This window comes from Ranitomeya variabilis, chromosome 2 (assembly GCF_051348905.1).
Source record: "Ranitomeya variabilis isolate aRanVar5 chromosome 2, aRanVar5.hap1, whole genome shotgun sequence".
Lineage (NCBI taxonomy): Eukaryota > Metazoa > Chordata > Amphibia > Anura > Dendrobatidae > Ranitomeya > Ranitomeya variabilis.
This window is the reverse complement of record NC_135233.1, coordinates 171,420,674-171,438,218: the sequence shown is the minus strand read 5'-3', so window position 1 is coordinate 171,438,218 and position 17,545 is coordinate 171,420,674. Positions and strand designations below refer to the sequence as shown.

General features: G+C 42.4%; 1 protein-coding gene across 2 annotated transcripts in view; it reads right to left on the bottom strand.

The window, feature by feature from the left end:
- Nucleotides 1–4,530: 4,530 nt before the first annotated feature.
- CNST (consortin, connexin sorting protein) overlaps nucleotides 4,531–17,545 on the bottom strand; it is a 189,578-nt gene continuing 176,563 nt past the window's right edge. The window contains exons 10-11 of one of the 2 annotated variants that reach the window (XM_077283170.1): nucleotides 7,463–7,583; nucleotides 4,531–5,208 (exon numbers count right to left, since the gene is read on the bottom strand). In XM_077283170.1, the coding sequence (XP_077139285.1) occupies nucleotides 5,003–5,208; nucleotides 7,463–7,583 (327 nt within the window). In that variant the 3' untranslated portion in view covers nucleotides 4,531–5,002. The remainder of the gene's footprint in view (nucleotides 5,209–7,462; nucleotides 7,584–17,545) is intronic. The other variant, XM_077283169.1, reaches the window with a different exon arrangement.

The window sequence follows — 17,545 nt, the reverse complement described above, 5'->3', positions numbered from 1 at the left end:
TGCCAATTCGAGAGAACCTTCCAGTTGTGTCAGCACCAGTGAATGCATGGAAGGCTGTCAAAGCCTTTGCTCTGTCTGCCCCTATGACTCGCCTTATTGGCTCTATCTCGATCATCCCAGAGACCATTGAAATCGATGTATTCTTCAGCATGAGGTCATAGTTAGCTATGACCAACACCAGTACATCGGTATCAGGGGAGAAGAAAACCATCCTTGCATCCGGTGGGTTTCGTTGTGTTGCCAAGACAGCTTGGTAGATCAACAGTGTGTCTGCTTCTTCGTGATTGTTGTCGTCGAAAACTAAGTTTTTGTTGCTCCTGGTACACCCTGAAGAACAAGTGATGACCAGTTTTTGTGATGAACTGTTGAACTCTAGAGTCTTTGCAGCAAGATAGTTGGTCAGGTCAGCCTTTGTCTTGTCATGTGAAAGGAACCTGTTCATTGGAATATGATTAATGTTTGTTTCATCTCTGACCTGGTACTGAATTGGTGCCTTTCCTTTTCTTCTTTTATCCCTGGTAGCATCCTTGAGAGAATTTTCCCTATACGTATCAAACACAAGGATTATTTCATCGTAATTTTCTGTGAGAGACATAAGCCTGTCATTGAAGCAGTAACTGAGATCTTTGACTGTCACTAGTGTTGCCGGTTTCTTGGCCATCTTTTGCAGAAGAACCATTCCATCTACCAGGGCTATCTTGCGACTTGGAGCATCTGATCTTGTGTCCATCCTATCTTCTGGCTGCAGATCTTTCTGTGGAGTTTCTACTATAACCAACTTGTTAAGGAGACTGATCAGTTTTGATTTGTCATGGCATGGTAACATTGTACCATCTGGAGCAAAAAAGGCTCTTGGGGTCAGAGTGAATTCGTAGTTCCCAATGGCCACTTTCTGGTTTATGTCTCTGTTGGACCTTGCCAAAACCATCATTCTTCCATACAAGTCCTTGGTCTCCTTAAGATCAACAGTCTTGTCTCGGAGTTTTACTGTGGTTTTCTTGTTTGCCGACATGAACATCCTGTTGTTCTCCTTCTTTACTGGTGCCCATAGGCTAACATCCCCATTGATTCGCGCCAACACATAGTCTTCATACAGCTTTTGACCTGTCTCATCTGCCTTCAGGATCATTTTTACGTACTCATCAGGGATGTAGGCATGGGTGATTACATTGTGCAACTTGTCACCTACAACAGCAAATGGGTTGCCATGTTTCAAAATTGCTTCCTTAATCTTGTCAATAACATGATGACACTTCTTGACTGCACTTGGCCCAAGATCGTGATGCTCTCTGGTTTTGTCACGTTCTAAATCAAACTGTCTGGTGTATTCTTTGACAACTCGGGAGAGTTCAGGTGTGGCCATGAAGAATCTCTGACGAGCATTGGCATTGTTCGAGATGCCGACTATGCCAGCATGGATTTTCATCAGCTTGTTCAGATGCTCGCATGCATGGTCCGCCCCAATGGATACAAATGGGATAGCACTTTTCGTGACTGAAATGTTACCCGCTTTCATTTCTTCCCATGTTTGAGGGTGATTTATTTTAAGGTCATGCATGTCCGTGATATACCTTGGCCACAATCGCTTGTATTTCATCCGGTCAAATGCAAAGAAGAGCTTGCTGAGCTGCTCTCCGGCTTGAAGATGAAGCTCAAGGTCTGCATTCCTGGTTGCAGCAACAAATAAAAGGATTGTTTCCACTCGCTGTAGGTAGTTCATCATTGACTTGAACATTGCATTTTTGGATCTCTGTTTCACCCATGTTTGAAAGACTGTGATTATGTCAGCAGTGGTCAAGGCCTCTAGTAGGGAAGTGCTTGCTTGTTTCACTGACTTACTTTTTGTGTTCTTGTTTTCCTCAGAACAGGCAGCTTCAATTCCCTCTGTTGCCATCAAACACACCTGTTTTAGTTCTGGATTATCAATGAAGAACTCGTCCAGCAACAGTTCATACAGAGCAACATATGTATATGTGTGAGCACGAAGAGCACGCTTGTAATGGGTACATTTCAGTATTTGCCTTGTTGTTGCAGACCCATACACATCACCTTCTATCCATGCATCATCAATACCCGAGTTCTCCGTAGAGGTACCCAGAGCGCGCAGGGCAGCCATTACAACATGTAGCTCTCCCAGTCGTGGAACAACGGTGCGTTTCAGATCAGGTCTTGCATCTAGAAGTTGGACAACCTTCTCATACAGAGCCATATCAAATGAAATAACAGTGGGATGATCTTCACCAACAGTCAACTTCCTCAGTTCACTTGCTTGCATGATCACAGTCAGCAAGGTTGACCACTCGTGTGCTAGCTCTGGTAGCAGTGGTAAGGCTCCAACGTTGGTAAATCGCTTGCTTTCGGACAACAGTGAGTTGTATCCTGACCATCCAGGAATTTTGCTCGATGCTTTCTCTAGTTGCTGCATTCTGGATACAGCAGTAGCAACAATCCATCCAAATTGTGAAAGTTGGGAAGAACCTGATATTTCCTTGTTTGTGACAAAGTGTTCTGATCTTTGGGTATGTTGTACTTTTGGCTTGTCACAGTGCAACATATGTACATGGTATGGAGTGACAGATAAAGTGTGGGCATCTGTTATCTTCAAGGGTGGTGCAACTGGTTCTCCAACAGCATCTACTTGCTGATATACAGCAGTAATAGTTCCATGTGTGGTTCCTTTCCCATCAGGGGTATCCTCTGCAAAGTCTGTGTTATCAACTGCAAAGAACACAAAGGTACCCTTCTTCAAGAATGGTGGCACGTAAAGACGTTTTAACTCTCGGGTGTTTTCTACAACAGCATTAGCCAAAGCAGTTTCCATTCGTAGGGTACGGCCATAGGGAACACAAAACCCATGTGAACTAAGAAGATTCATTAATTTCTTATCGCGAGTGGTGTGATGAACAGTCAGAGCTAGCCCCAGGACCTGTGGGTTTTCTCGTGCGTTGGGTTGTCTGAATACTGATGATTCGGTTTTTGGCTTGTAGTTGACCTGGCGTTTTGATTTGAATTCATACATGATGTTCTGACTCATAGTGAGTGCTGCTCGGTCAACAATTTTGGTCCTTCTTTGAGTTTCAAGGCTGTTAATCGGCCCTGTTATGATCCAACGGATAGCGGAATATAATTCTGCTGGAACGTCGTGTATGTCACTAATGACCGTTATGGTGTTTTTATCATTGACTTCCGTTGTAAAATTAGCAATGCTTTTCCTAATTAACTGTGCTGCTTTGTAGATTGTCTGCATGTTGTCTGCATCATCACTACGACATTCCATTGCAGAATTAACCATGATTTCCTCACAGGCTTCTGGTGAATAAAGAACTGCTGATTCCCTTCTGTTTTTTGAAAGACAGGATTTCAGATGTGGCAAGGCATTCATTATAATTTCTTTGAGCCACTTTCTAGTGAATGTAGGTTTGTGATTTTCCACGCCTTCTATACCAAGCATATTCAAATAAGTGGTTTCGATATCTTGTATAGATAGATATGATTGGTTCTGTGTTTGAATATCCACTAGGTTTAGCAACTCTAGCAGACTTGCACGTTGTAATAAGGGTTCTTTGTGGTCTGTTCTGTTGGTACTACGTTCTCGTTGTCCATGAAAAACATGCTTTGTCCAACAGCTTTTGTGGTACCGGACGTCAATAGAATGTGCATCCCCTGGTGCAATGCATGTGTTCAGTCTTGTTTTCAGTGTTAAATTATCTGATGTTTCAATAGCTTGTTTCAACGATTTCCCTGCGTTGACTGTCCTCACATTATAAAGCTTCTCATTCTCATCGTTCTGACAAAAGAAACATTTTTCCTTATCCAGTGGCCATGTATGTGACCTCGTGAATGGTGATGAAGAGTCAGATGTTAATGAACCTGATTCGTCCATTTCAGCACGTCCTCTTTTTAATCCTCGTTTCTTGGTAATGTGGCTACCAGTAGCTAATGCATGTGCATAACGGTCCCGGGCTCGTTGTATTTGGTCGTTGTTAATTGCATTTGTGTAACAACTTCGATGGTAGACTGCCTGATGTGTAGCGATTGTGTCTTTCCTGTTGCTAATCCGTCGATGGATATCAACATAGTTGCCATCTTGTAAACTTGCCCTCTCTGCTACTATGTCCAAAACGCGCTGGTAAGACTGTATCCGAGGATTTTGCACCAACTTCTCATTGCCATTGGAAGACTGACAGAGCATACATAGCTTCCAGTTGATAGGTGCCTCACCTTCACAAGTGACTTCAGTAGCTTGTGGTTTGTCTGTCATGTTCAACTCCTGTAATAAAAGAAAAAAAAAACATGTGATTCCTGTCATTATGTATTATTATGTCAATACTAATTAATTATAAAAAACTGCTGTAGTAAATATCTAAAACACATCTGCAACTAGTAATATTGCATTTCTTAGCCCTAAAATGTATGTTTAGCTGTCAAATTTTATTTTTATGTTATTTATAAGCTGAGATATTAACGAAAATTGGTTTTACGTCAGCCATTTTGTAAAATCCAATATGGCGGTCACGTGGGACTCGGGGCAAATGGAAACATTGTTTTTCGTATTGCTTATACTATAACCTTTCCAAAAATGTATAGTTTTCAGACTCTCCAAAAAATTCCGGCGAAGGCCTAAATCAATACATAGTGAACCGGGCTATATGTTTCAGTGTTCAGACCACAGAAGAGCAGTCAGACAGAAAATGAAATTACACATCACACAACAAAAATAAAATACAATAAAAACAGTGAGGTTTAACTGTACAGACAAAACACAGACTCCATATAATAAAATGTCCATTGTAAAAACAGTAGGTGGACTCGTCAGTGGTTACCAGTCACTGCCAGAATTGTCTGTCACGCTGAAAACATTATTTTGTCCCCCTGTTAATATAGTTATTTAGTTTGTTTTACTATTAAGTTTAAATATTACAGCATAATCATCTTGTACATCTTCACATGAAATGTTTTCAGAGTTTTTATTAGCAGATAGCAGCCATGGAGGACTGTTCTGCTATGTGACGAACAGCCAGTGCTTTAACTCTTCCACTCCTTCCACAGCCCGAGTGTAGTAAAAGTCCATGTTTGCTGTAAAATCTTTACATACAGAAGACTCCACGTCGCCAAATGTGCAGTACAAAGCAGTCCCAGCAATGCTCAGAAACACGGTGACCAGGCAAAGTGCGACCAGCAGAATACAGGATCCTCCGCCCATCTCCTCTGCAAGCAAGCACACAATGAGGATTAGACGCCTGGCAGTATATTAGTATTATTATACAATTATTCCATGGCGCTTTATACATGAAAGAGGCAAATATAGACAAGTACAATAGACATGAGCAATACAAGGCACACACAAGTGCAGGAGGAGAGAGGATCCTGCCCGCGAGGGCGCACAGTCTACAGTATGAGCCATTTATCCATAATAATCCATAACTAGGAAGAAGCCAAGACTTTTTGGTAACCTCTTAGTGTGCACATTTGAATTGACCTTACATCGTTCCTGGAACAACTTCTATCAGGTGATAAATGTAAGGCCAATGGGGTTCCAACCACTGCGACCCCCACCGATCTTAAGAGTGGGGGTGGAAGGGTCCCAATGCTCTCTGTGTGGATGTAGTGATAATGAGCAACAGTAACTCCATTCTATAGGAGTGGTGCACCACATTATGGGTGTCTGGTCTGAGAATTCCTACATGAACAGTTTCCTGGATAGTGGATTGGCCGTCGTGGGCCAGTTGAATGGCCACCAAGGTCTCCCGATCTGACCCCCTTAGACTTTTGTCTTTTGGGGTCATCTGAAGGCAATTGTCTATGCTGTGAAGATACGAGATATGCAGCATCTGAAACAACAGATACTGGAAGCCTGTGCTAGCACTTCTTCTGCGGTGTTGATATCAGTGTGTCAAGAGTGGGAGAAGAGGGTTGCATTGACAATCCAACACAATGGGCAGCACTTTGAACACATTTTATAAGTGGTCATAAACTTGTAAATAAATGAACAAAGTTACGTTAAAGCCAAGCACACCATTGTTTTTCTTGTGAAATTCTCAATTAGGCTGGTTTCAGACTTGCATTCCTGTGTGCTGCGGATGGCAGCGTACTTCCTGCTTGCTTCCTCCTACTGCATCCAGCGTTTCCCTGCGTACCTATCTTTAACATTGGGACATGCGCTGTATGCAGATGTGTCCACATGTGGCGATTTGAGGTGTGCGGCGCCTGCACGGATATGCATAATTTTGGGTTTCTGTGCGGTCACCGCACACCTCAAATCGTCGCATGCGGACACATCCGCATACAATGCATGTCCCTGCATAGCCAATGTTAAAGACAGGGAAACGCTGGACGCAGCCGGCAGTAAGCGGAGCTTCACGGAGGAAGCACGCTGCCATCCGCAGCGCACAGGAACGCAAGTCTGAAACCAGCCTAAGTTTGATGTCACATGACCCTCTTACCATTGGAAACAATAAAGTTGGATCCAAAATGGCTGACTTCAAAATGGCCGCCATGGTCACCACCCATCTTGAAAAGTTTTTCCCCTCCCATATACTAATGTGCCACAAACAGGAAGTTGATATCACCAACCATTCCCATTTTATTTAAGTGTATCCATATAAATGGCCCACCCTGTAGAATTCACAATAGATATCACTCATGTAATGTAAGAAGTAAAGTCTTTGGCATTGTACTACCCCTATATTTCTCTCCTGTATCTGTGCATCATGAATTGTGATATGTGTTAAAGGGGCCCACTGACACGCTTTCGCTAGCCGGCCTTGCTTGGGTTTATAGATCATAGGTGAAAGATCCCCTAATGATGGGAACAATCCCCTTTAATGGCCAGTTAAACGATTTTAGTTTTTGCCTCTCCAAATTTTATATGGAGACACGCTACACATTTTGCAGTGCTACTAATTGATTTTATCTACAGATTGACAACTGCAGTCACTAGATTCAATAAAATGGCTTTTCAGCTGCAGCTCAACAATTAAAGGGATCCTGTCACGTTGTACATGCAGGACAATCTGAGGGCAGCTCGGTATAGAGGAGAAGCGGAATAGAATGCCATAGGTTTGTTGGAAAAGATTCAGTATACATTATATGATGTCACTGAAATCCCTGGTGCTTGTCTGTAAGAGTCCAGTGGGCGGTCCTACTAGTGATTGACATCTATCTCTCTATGCACACTCATACAGCGAAGGTTGTCAGTCACTATAATAACCACCCACTGGATTTAGTCATAAAAACACCAGGGATTTCAATGAATAAAATAAAAGTTATGCTGAAACTTTTCCCACAAAACTATTTATCAATCTGACCAGCTCCACCTGCTCTATAATAAAAGGCCCGCAGATCATATCCCATTTTCCCCTTACGATTACTCAGTAACCCTACAATTCTCTGTGTAGCCCATGTCTTCTATGTCATATGATGTGACCTCCAACCAACAGTTACACTAAAGCCCTATACAAACCTTGGTCAAGAGCATCTTCTGTCTCCTCAAATCTCACTTTTCTCTTCGTCTGCTTGTGGTTTTCTCCTTCACTTCCATTACGCTTCTTCAATATAGAGACCAAACCAGCAGCAGGGCTCACCTAGTCATGAACACAATGGAAATGATCATTACCTGCATCTATAAAATACAGACTGCCTAAAAAAGAAAAGAAAGAATGTAACTACCACCAACATGACCAAGTAAAGGGGTAATGTCAAATTTGGAAGTTATCGCCTAGCCATTGGATAAGAGATAACTTTCCAATTGCTGGGGTCCCGACTGCTGGGACCTGAACCAATTACAAGAATCGGGGCTCTGAAGATGGTCGCTAGTGTGCACTGCTGCTCCGTTCATTCTTATGGAGGTGCAGAACACCAGCTGATCTCTCCGGTGGCCCCTTTAAGAATGAGTGAGCAACAGTGAGCATGAGCCCCAGTTCTCGTCAGGATGTTATCCCCCATCCTATGGTTACAAGGTAACTTCCAAACTTGAGAATACACCTTTTGGTGGTGGCTACACATACATTTTGTATGAAGACACTGATTCACGATTCAGATGAAGACACTGATTCACGATTCAGAACTCCCGGAAAGCTGGGTGACAACTTCTGGAAGTGCTGTAATGTGATCGTATTGGTTGTCCTTCAGCTTAGGCTGAGTTCAGCTGTCTGTGTTTCACAGTTCATATCTGGACTGCAATGCTTTGACCACTCAAAAGTCTCTTTACACAAACTGTTGACACTGTCAGTGTGGGAGAGGAGACCCGCGGGCTCTCTGGGTATAGTGGTCCCCACACGGACTGTGAAACAGACGTCTGAATTCAGCATTCGGCCTCATTCACACATCAGTGTTTGTATGCCAAAATCAGGGGTGGAACTTACAGAGAAACTATAATTGAAAGATTGACTCCTGTTCTGTGTTTTGGAGAAACTCCTGGTTTTGGCCTCCAAATACTGATGTGTGAATTCAGCCCTACTTGCAATATGTTCTGCAATGGGTCACCTGTATATTTATTAGTGAATGCTATATGATCAGCTCTTTCTGCATTTTCATATGCAACAAGCATTTTTTAGGTTTTAGTGGAGTTTACTGTCATTTTCCGCATTAGGTTTTCAAGTCCTATTAAGACACCTATAAAAACAAAAGGCCATGAAAAATAGCAGCAAAACACACTGGGGCAGATTTATTTAAAACTACTTTTTCAACAAGAAAAGTTAGGGCCCTATTCATTCAAGCTTTCATCCCAGAATTCTAGTGAAAAAGCTTGGGAAAACTCAGAGCTGCACCTATATGTTGCGACTTTTGGCATCTTCACGTCCGTTCCCCCAGATGTTCATTAGCGGCAAGCGGTGGCGTTCCCTATGCCAGAAATCTCACTCCAATGCCTGACTGGCGTAGCGCACAGGTGTAAACACTCATGCACTACTTCATGGATCAGGAGCGCCTGACGTCAGCACGCCCCCTAATCTAGACTAGACTGGGCTTAACAACGCTGATCTTGATGAATCCAGCCCTTAGAGCACAACAGTCAATAACCATGTTCATTGGAATCAATTCAATAAAAAGAAGGAAGATCATAAATTAATAGTACACATGAAAATAAGCAATTTTTACAATGTATCTTATCAAAGAAATCAACTTCTTTCTCCCCATGGATTGATCGTTCACTCTCTTTTCCTGTGTAAAATCTGTATTCAGAGAAGACAAAGGTTTCCATTACGGAGAGAGGAGACTGTTGGTGCTTTTAAACTTCTATGGCGTAGCGAGTGGAAGCTACAAGCAGACACGGGCATTGTGCTACAAGTTCTCCTGAAGCAATGGTTACAGTTCTCCATAGAACTTTATGAGCACTAATTGTCATCTCCTATCTCAGTAATGGGAGTTTTGAGAATGACTGCTCAGTCTAGGGGGAGAATGAAGCAGATTTCTCTAATAAGATATATTACAAAATGTCTTATTTTCACATGTACTAATGATTTACGAAAAACAAATAAAAACCAATGCTACTCTTTAACCCCTTTCTGACATCAGACGTAATATTCCGTCCTTGTGCCCTGGCCCTATTTGACCAGGGAGAAAATATTATGTCATTGCGATCGCCAGCGCAATATGATCACTGCACCCCTACATGAATTCATTGAAATGTGTAGTTTGTAGAATGGGGTCACTTATGGGGGGGTTCTGCTGTTCTGGCACCTCATGTGCTCTCCGAGTGGGTCATGTTAAAATCTGGCGCTCCTTGCTTTCTGAGCTTTGCACTGTGCCTAAAAAAAAATTCCGGATTACATGTAGGGTATTGTCACACTCAAGAAAAAATGGAACTCAGTTTGTTGTAAAAAAATTCCTATTAGCCCTTAGAAAAATTAAAAACTTGGGGCTAAAAAACATAAAACTGTAATTTATTCTTTCTTCACAGCTCAGTGGTATAAAATTATGTGAGGCACATGTGATGTTAATATAATCACTGCACCCCTAGATGAACTCAATGGAGAGTGTAGTTTGTAAAATGAGTTCATATTTGGGGGTTTCTGCTGTTCTGGCACCTCAGGGGCTCTGCCAATGTGACATGGCACCCATTCCAGCAAAATCTGAACTCCAACATGGCACCTCTTCCCTTCTGAGCTTTGCACTGTGCCTCAAAGGTAGTATTCCCTTATATATGGAGTATCGGCGTACTCAAGAGAAATTGCACAACAAATTGTATGGTGCAATGTCTCTTGTAAGTTGTTACCCTTTTGAAAAAGCAGAATTTGGGGCTAAAATAACATTTTTGGGAGAAAAAGTTTATTATTTTCACGGCTCAACGTTATAAACTTCTGTGAAGCACCTGGGGGTTCCAAGTGCTCACCACAAATCTAGAGAAGTTCCTTGGGGGGTTTAGTTTCCAAAATGGTGTCACTTGTGGGGGGTTTCAATGTTTAGCCACATCAGGGGCTCTGCAAACGGGACATGGCATCCAATCTCAATTCCAGACAATTTTGTGTTGAAAAAGTAAAACGGCGCTCCTTCCCTTCCGAGCTCTGCCATGCGCCCAAACAGTGGTTTACCCCCACATATGGGGTATCAGCGTACTCAGGACAAATTGCACAACAACTTTTGGGGTCCAATTCAAATTTCTGTTTTGTTTTTTTTCACATGTCACGAGAAAACTATGTCAGAATCACTGGGATCCATGCAAGCCTTCCAGAGTTATTACCTCATAAAGGGACAGTGGTCAGAATTGTAAACATTGGCCCGGTCATTAATGTGCAAACCACCCTTGGGGATAAAGGGGTTAAAGCTAGATCATCACAAATTGCTAGAGATTTATCATTCAACCTTCATATGAAAACGAGTGAACACAAAGGTCTCATAAAAGCTAACAATTTATTAAATATACGGCACTTAAAAAAGATTTAAATACAAAAGACATACCTACAGCTCTGGCAAAAATTAAGAGACCACCACATCAAAACCCTGTCATGGGCAGCCCAATCTCCAGACCTGAACCTCATTGAAAACCTCTGGAATGTAATCAAGAGGGTGATGGATAGTCACAAGCCATCAAACAAAGAAGAACTGCTTACATTTTTACTCCAGAAGCAGTGTGAAGACTGGTGGAAAGCATGCCAAGACGCATGAAAGCTGGGATTAAAAATCATGGTTATTCCACAAAATATTGATCTCTGAACTCTTCCTGAGTTAAAACCTTAGTACTGTTGTTTCTAAATGATTATGAACTTGTTTTATTTGCATTATTTTAAGTCTGAAAGCATCGGGGTTTTTTTTTGTTTGTTTGGTCAAAATTAAAAAACATTTTTCCTTTTGAGAAAAAAAAAATACAAAATGTATTGCTTGGAAATTCAGACATGTTGTCAGAAGTTTATAGACTAAAAGAACAATTAACATTTTACACAAAAATATACCTATAAAGAGAAAAATCAGACAAACTGAACATTTTGCAGTGGTCTCTTAATTTTTGCCAGAGCTGTATATCAAAACAGAACATGTACAAAGTAAGAGAGGTAAAGTAACAGGACAGATTCCAAATAGGACAAAGAACCCCATCAACATAATAATTCAAGTCACAAGTGTCATGACTGGTACTTGTTTTAGTTTAGTGAAGAAATGCATAAGGTAGGTACTTACACAAAGGTGGTATGTCAAGTACTGTACTTACCTTAAGCATTTTTTCACTAAACTATTTTGATGAGACCTTTGTGTGCACTCGTTTTCAGATGTAGGTTGGTGGATTAGTTTCGGAGTGTGTCTCTAATATTTTCCTTTTGTTTGCTCAGTGTTTTGTGTTGGGATTCAAGAGATTTATCATTGTAGCTTATACTGGAGGACAAATTAGGGGCATCTTTAGGTGAGGTTCAGACGTATGAAAAATAGCACGATTATTATCCATGAAAAAGAAAAAAAAGAAGTATTTTCATCCGTAGTCCATCCGTGTCACACGCATGATCATATTGTGCATTAGTATGACATCTGTGCACAAACCGTTTTCCTCCCCAGTTAATAAATCTACAAGCCCAAATTGCGCACGTGGGTAATGTCACTGCTCCTCTCCCCTTCTGGGCAGCTGCTCATCACAGCACAGCGCCACCGGTGACTGCAGTGTGGTACTGACATGCTGACCGTGCCACAGAGGATGGCCGCCAGCGCCAATTCTAGCTTTCCTGCTCATGTGAAAGCTGACATGGTGACTTTCCCCGCAGTGTAATAAAAGCATGAAGTGAATACACAAAATTCCCATATTGCTATTTTGGGGTTCATTTTATGGTAAAAATGATTTGGCAGCAAGATTATTCAGGTCAATATATTTATAGCGACACCAAACTTGTATAGATTTTTTATTACAGATTCTGAATTTTGTAGATATATATGTATAAAAAAATTATATGTTTGCATCGCCATTTTAGAGACCCACAATATTTTTATTTTTCGGTCAATGAAGCAGCGAGAGGGCTTGTAGTTTGCACAGCCCCAATGCTGACCCTGGCCACAACTCACCAGTAGTTACAGTGATCAGAGCGGAGCTGTCATTACAGCTCAGCACAGCGATGGTCGGTGAGTGACCAATTACAGCAGGGCCAGGCACCATCATCGGGGGATAAGTCACTGCTGCATCCCTGGTGGATCTGTGCTCACCACACCATGGTAACTACTGTGATCAGAGCGCTGCAACCAGCAAGGACTTGACTGCTTTGCTCTGATCACAATAAGTATCGGGGTAAGAAAAAAACTGTAAATCAGCGCATGGCGCTGGGCTACAATAAAAGGCGTCAGGCTCCACCTACAGCTGGAAGGGCGCGCTCAGTCTGCAGCTGGGGCAGCTGCAGCATAGGAGATGGAGGCCAAACGTTGGCCACAGTCTCCTATACCTTGCGCCTGCCATATTCACTGTGTCCAAGTGTTGTGCTTTGACACTTACACACCAGCAAATAAAAATAGCAGTTCCCAGTGGCTAAAGTAATAAATATTAAAAAAAATAATTTTACAATTTCATACAATTAAAAAAAGTAGTTGTTTTTTCACATAAATACAAATCATTGAAAAAAACAATCATCATGCATTTCCATTAAAATCCCTATTAACTGGTCTACCACTCACAGGCAGACAGCTCAATGTGTAAGGGGAGATCCGTCTGTATTGGGGGATCTTACACACGTGCAGGGAGTGGTCTACCATCCACAGGCAGACAGTGTCCATGTGTATGGGAAGACCCCTGTCTGTAGGGAGGGGTCTACCACCAACAGGTAGACAGCGTACATGTATATGGCAAGTCCCCTGTCTGTAGGGAGGGGTGTACTCACAAGCAGATGGTGTCCATGTGCATGGCGAGACCCCTGTCTGTAGGGATGGGTGTACTCACAGGCAAGATGGCGTCCATGTGCATGGCGAGACCCCTGTCTGTAGGGATGGGTGTACTCACAGGCAGATGGCGTCCATGTGCATGGCGAGAACCCTGTCTGTAGGGATGGGTGTACTCACAGGCAAGATGGCGTCCATGTGCATGGCGAGACCCGTCTGTAGGGAGGGGTGTACTCACAGGCAAGATGGCGTCCATGTGCATGGCGAGACCCCTGTCTGTAGGGATGGGTGTACTCACAGGCAGATGGTGTCCATGTGCATGGCGAGACCCCTGTCTGTAGGGATGGGTGTACTCACAGGCAGATGGCGTCCATGTGCATGGCGAGAACCCTGTCTGTAAGGATGGGTGTACTCACAGGCAAGATGGCGTCCATGTGCATGGCGAGACCCGTCTGTAGGGAGGGGTGTACTCACAGGCAAGATGGCGTCCATGTGCATGGCGAGACCCCTGTCTGTAGGGATGGGTGTACTCACAGGCAGATGGCGTCCATGTGCATGGGGAGACCCCTGTCTGTAGGGATGGGTGTACTCACAGGCAGATGGCGTCCATGTGCATGGCGAGAACCCTGTCTGTAAGGATGGGTGTACTCACAGGCAAGATGGCGTCCATGTGCATGGCGAGACCCGTCTGTAGGGAGGGGTGTACTCACAGGCAAGATGGCGTCCATGTGCATGGCGAGACCCCTGTCTGTAGGGATGGGTGTACTCACAGGCAAGATGGCGTCCATGTGCATGGCGAGACCCGTCTGTAGGGAGGGGTATACACCCACAGGCAGACAGCGTCCGTGTGTATGGGGGGACCTCTGTGTGTAGGAACGCCTTAAGGACAGGATTTCAACTATGATTAGATACAGTTTGCCATCCTCACACAGAACTACAGTTCATGGCTCTCCTGCCAGCCATTGCAAATCTTAAGCATTGGCATTAAAATACATTTTGTATTTATCTCATTTCATCTAGTGCCATGTAAGTTGGTGCAATCAGAGAGGGGGTCAGCCATGGAAACTTCCAACACACTCGGAACTAAAACTGACAGGATTTAGCTAAACCGACACAGGTGCAGTGAATGCGGAATAGAGCTTACAAGTTTATTTTAAGGTTAGGCGGCATTTGAAGTCACGGCCAGGACATAATCTGCTGGATTTTGTGAAGTGCTGATTCTATGCCCTTTAATAGCATGGAACTGACGAGAAAGTATAGATGCTAGCAGGCACTATGAGGCCATGTTGCTACATTCGAAAAAGCTCAGCTTTTTTCTACGGTATTTTTCCCCTGATATCTACACCAAAATATGCCAAATACGTTACAATTGATGTGTATTCTGAAGTTTTTTTGTGTAGATTGATAGCACTTTTTATGCAGGTTTTAATGCAGAAATAACTCCTGATATTCTGTACTTAAAAATGCAATAGCTTTTTTTTACATACAATTTCCCCATAGAAGCCTACAGGCAAAAACTCACCAAAAACCACACAGTTCAACAGCAACTGTAGCGGGAGATACTACGGTCATTATCAGTGCGAAAATAATGCTTTACCCTTAGTGATGAGCGAATATACTCGTTACTCGAGATTTCTCGAGCATGCTCGGGTGTCCTCCGAGTATTTTTTAGTGCTCGGACATTTAGTTTTCATCGCCGCAGCTGAATTATTTACTTCTGTTAGCCAGCATAAGTACATGTGGGGGTTGCCTGGTTGCTAGGAAAATCCCCACATGTAATCAAGCTGGCTAAGAGATGTAAATCATTCAGCTGTGGCAATAAAAACTAATACTCCGAGCATTAAAAAAATACTCGGAGGACACCTGAGCATGCTCGGGAAATCTCGAGTATCGAGTATATTCGCTCATCACTATTTACCCTTTACAAAGAGTGAAAGAGTGGAATATCCACAGCATAGTTACATATCATTATTTACTAGTGCTGCAATTATTCACTGTCGCTGGGCAGGAACTTTTTCTTTTTCAAATGTTATACACCTTTTTGGTCCCCAACAAACAGTGAGCTTACAGGCCTTGGGACGGTGCCCGAGTGGTATAATTACTCTCACTGGTCCCAAATAATCAGTTTTCACCTGATTCTCATATAGTCTCATTCAGACATCAGTTATGTTTCTAGTAAATAAAAAATGGCCCAAGTTTCATCAGTTTTTATCCAATTTATATCAGAGTTTAGTTTTTTCATTAGTGATTATCTCGTAGGAGAAAACTAAAGAGGTTGTCCACTACTTTTTGATTGATGACCTATCCTTAGGATAAGTCACCAATGTCTGATCGGCTGGGGTCCGACACCCGGTTCCCTGACAATCAGCTATTATCGGTGTCGGTGGCCGCCAGCTGGAAGTACTCACTTGCCAAGCTGTTCCGTTTACTTGTAGTGGCTGCCATAAGGTACTACACATCCGGCTTCTATTGATCTGAATAGGAGGCAGATGTGCAGTACCAAGCCCTGGTCATTACATATAGACGGATACAACCAACAGGAAAGAAGGAGTGCAAAAAGTTTCAGAAAATTAACATATTTATTAATAATAAAGTTAAAATGAACAACATACAAAAAAAGAGATCACAGTCTTCCTAAAAAATTGGTCCAGTACACACTTGAAGTATATATCAATACATAAGATTTAAAAAGATGTCAGTTTCCTGAGGGTAATGAATCCCCTAGTCTACAGGATTATGCTGTCCATAAAGCAACTGGTAGTACTAAGTAGGTAGGTAGTACCTACATCTTAGTGATGTGTCCAGCAGGGCTGTGGAGTCGGTAAGCCACAGTTGCGACTCCGACTCCTGGATTTTATCAGGTTCCGACTCCGGCTTCTTCATAAATGGCCAATTCGGAACAATAAATTTACTGTTGTAAAATATTAACATCGTGCTTATTCAGTTTCTCACCATCATATAAGTAATCAGACCACTTAGAGCAAAAACGATATTTTTTAGACTACAATTAGAATATAGCAAATAACTTTTATAAACTTTTCTAAACTCTTGTAAGTAAATATGCAATAAACACTGTTATGCAGTTAATAAGAAGAAATCTATAAATTTGTCCTCAGAAAAAGTATTGCCTCTGTCAGATCCTCCTTCATGGATGCCCTCAAATCTGATCTAATTATTTTGAGAGCAGAGAACAACCTCTCTACACTAACTTGGGTTGGTGGCAAAGCAGTAACCACTCGGGCAACATCTCTGACAATGTCAGGATACAGAGGAATCGCTTGTTGCACTGTTATTTTTGATGAACGGTCAAATTTCTCAATTTCTTTTAGTGCACATGAAAAATTCTGCTGAAATGTACTGGCTGTGTTCTTTGATGGGGATGACTCTTCTTCTATGCAGGAACGCTTTGCACAATCCTTGTGATCCAAATATTTTTCGAAATTAAATTCTTCATCAGTTGATGAGGGTGAAGATGTGGCAGGACGACCAAATTCTTCTTGTTCCTCCTGACTGTTCTGCAACCCTTTCATCCTTACTGCTATTTCAAACAGAGCTTCTTTTCCTTTAGTTAGCTGTTGATCATCTAGAAGAATCCGATGCATTGGGTCTACATAAACAGCTGCCAAAAGAATGTTATTTTGTAATAGTAGCTCCTCTCTCCGTTTCATTGATGTAGCAATGCCACTTGCAATTAATCCTCCTCTTTGGGAAAGGCGAAACATCAGGTTCTTCCACTCCTTTAAGAAAATACCTGGAGTTAAGTCCTCTGCTTGTAATTTTTTAGTCACTGTAAATGGGTGCTCTAGCAATTTTTCCATCTCAGTCACCTGATTCCACTGACTTTCATTTAGCGTCAGTTGAGGGTTAGCCATGTCTACAAGAAAGGTTTTCAGTTCAACCAAGCGCTGAATCATTAAGTAAGTACTGCCCCATCGTGTGGCTTGATCAATAATTGCCCCTTTTCCAGTACGTCTCTTCAAAATTGAGTCAACTTTAGGGGTTCTGGCAACAGTAGCCAATTTTCTCACCTTGCCAATCAGTGCAGCATGTCCTTCTTGCAGACTGTCTCTTATAGCCAGCTGTAGCGTATGCACAACACAGCGCATGTGATGAATGAAAGAACGCATTGACACAGTTTAAACAAGATCATCTAAACTATCATGTTGCTGTTCATCTGAAGCAACTTCAGTTTGCTCCTCAGTTACAATACTGTGTTCCTCTATTTCAAACATTTCTGTGTCTGTGGACCCAGAATGTTCTTCTAGCT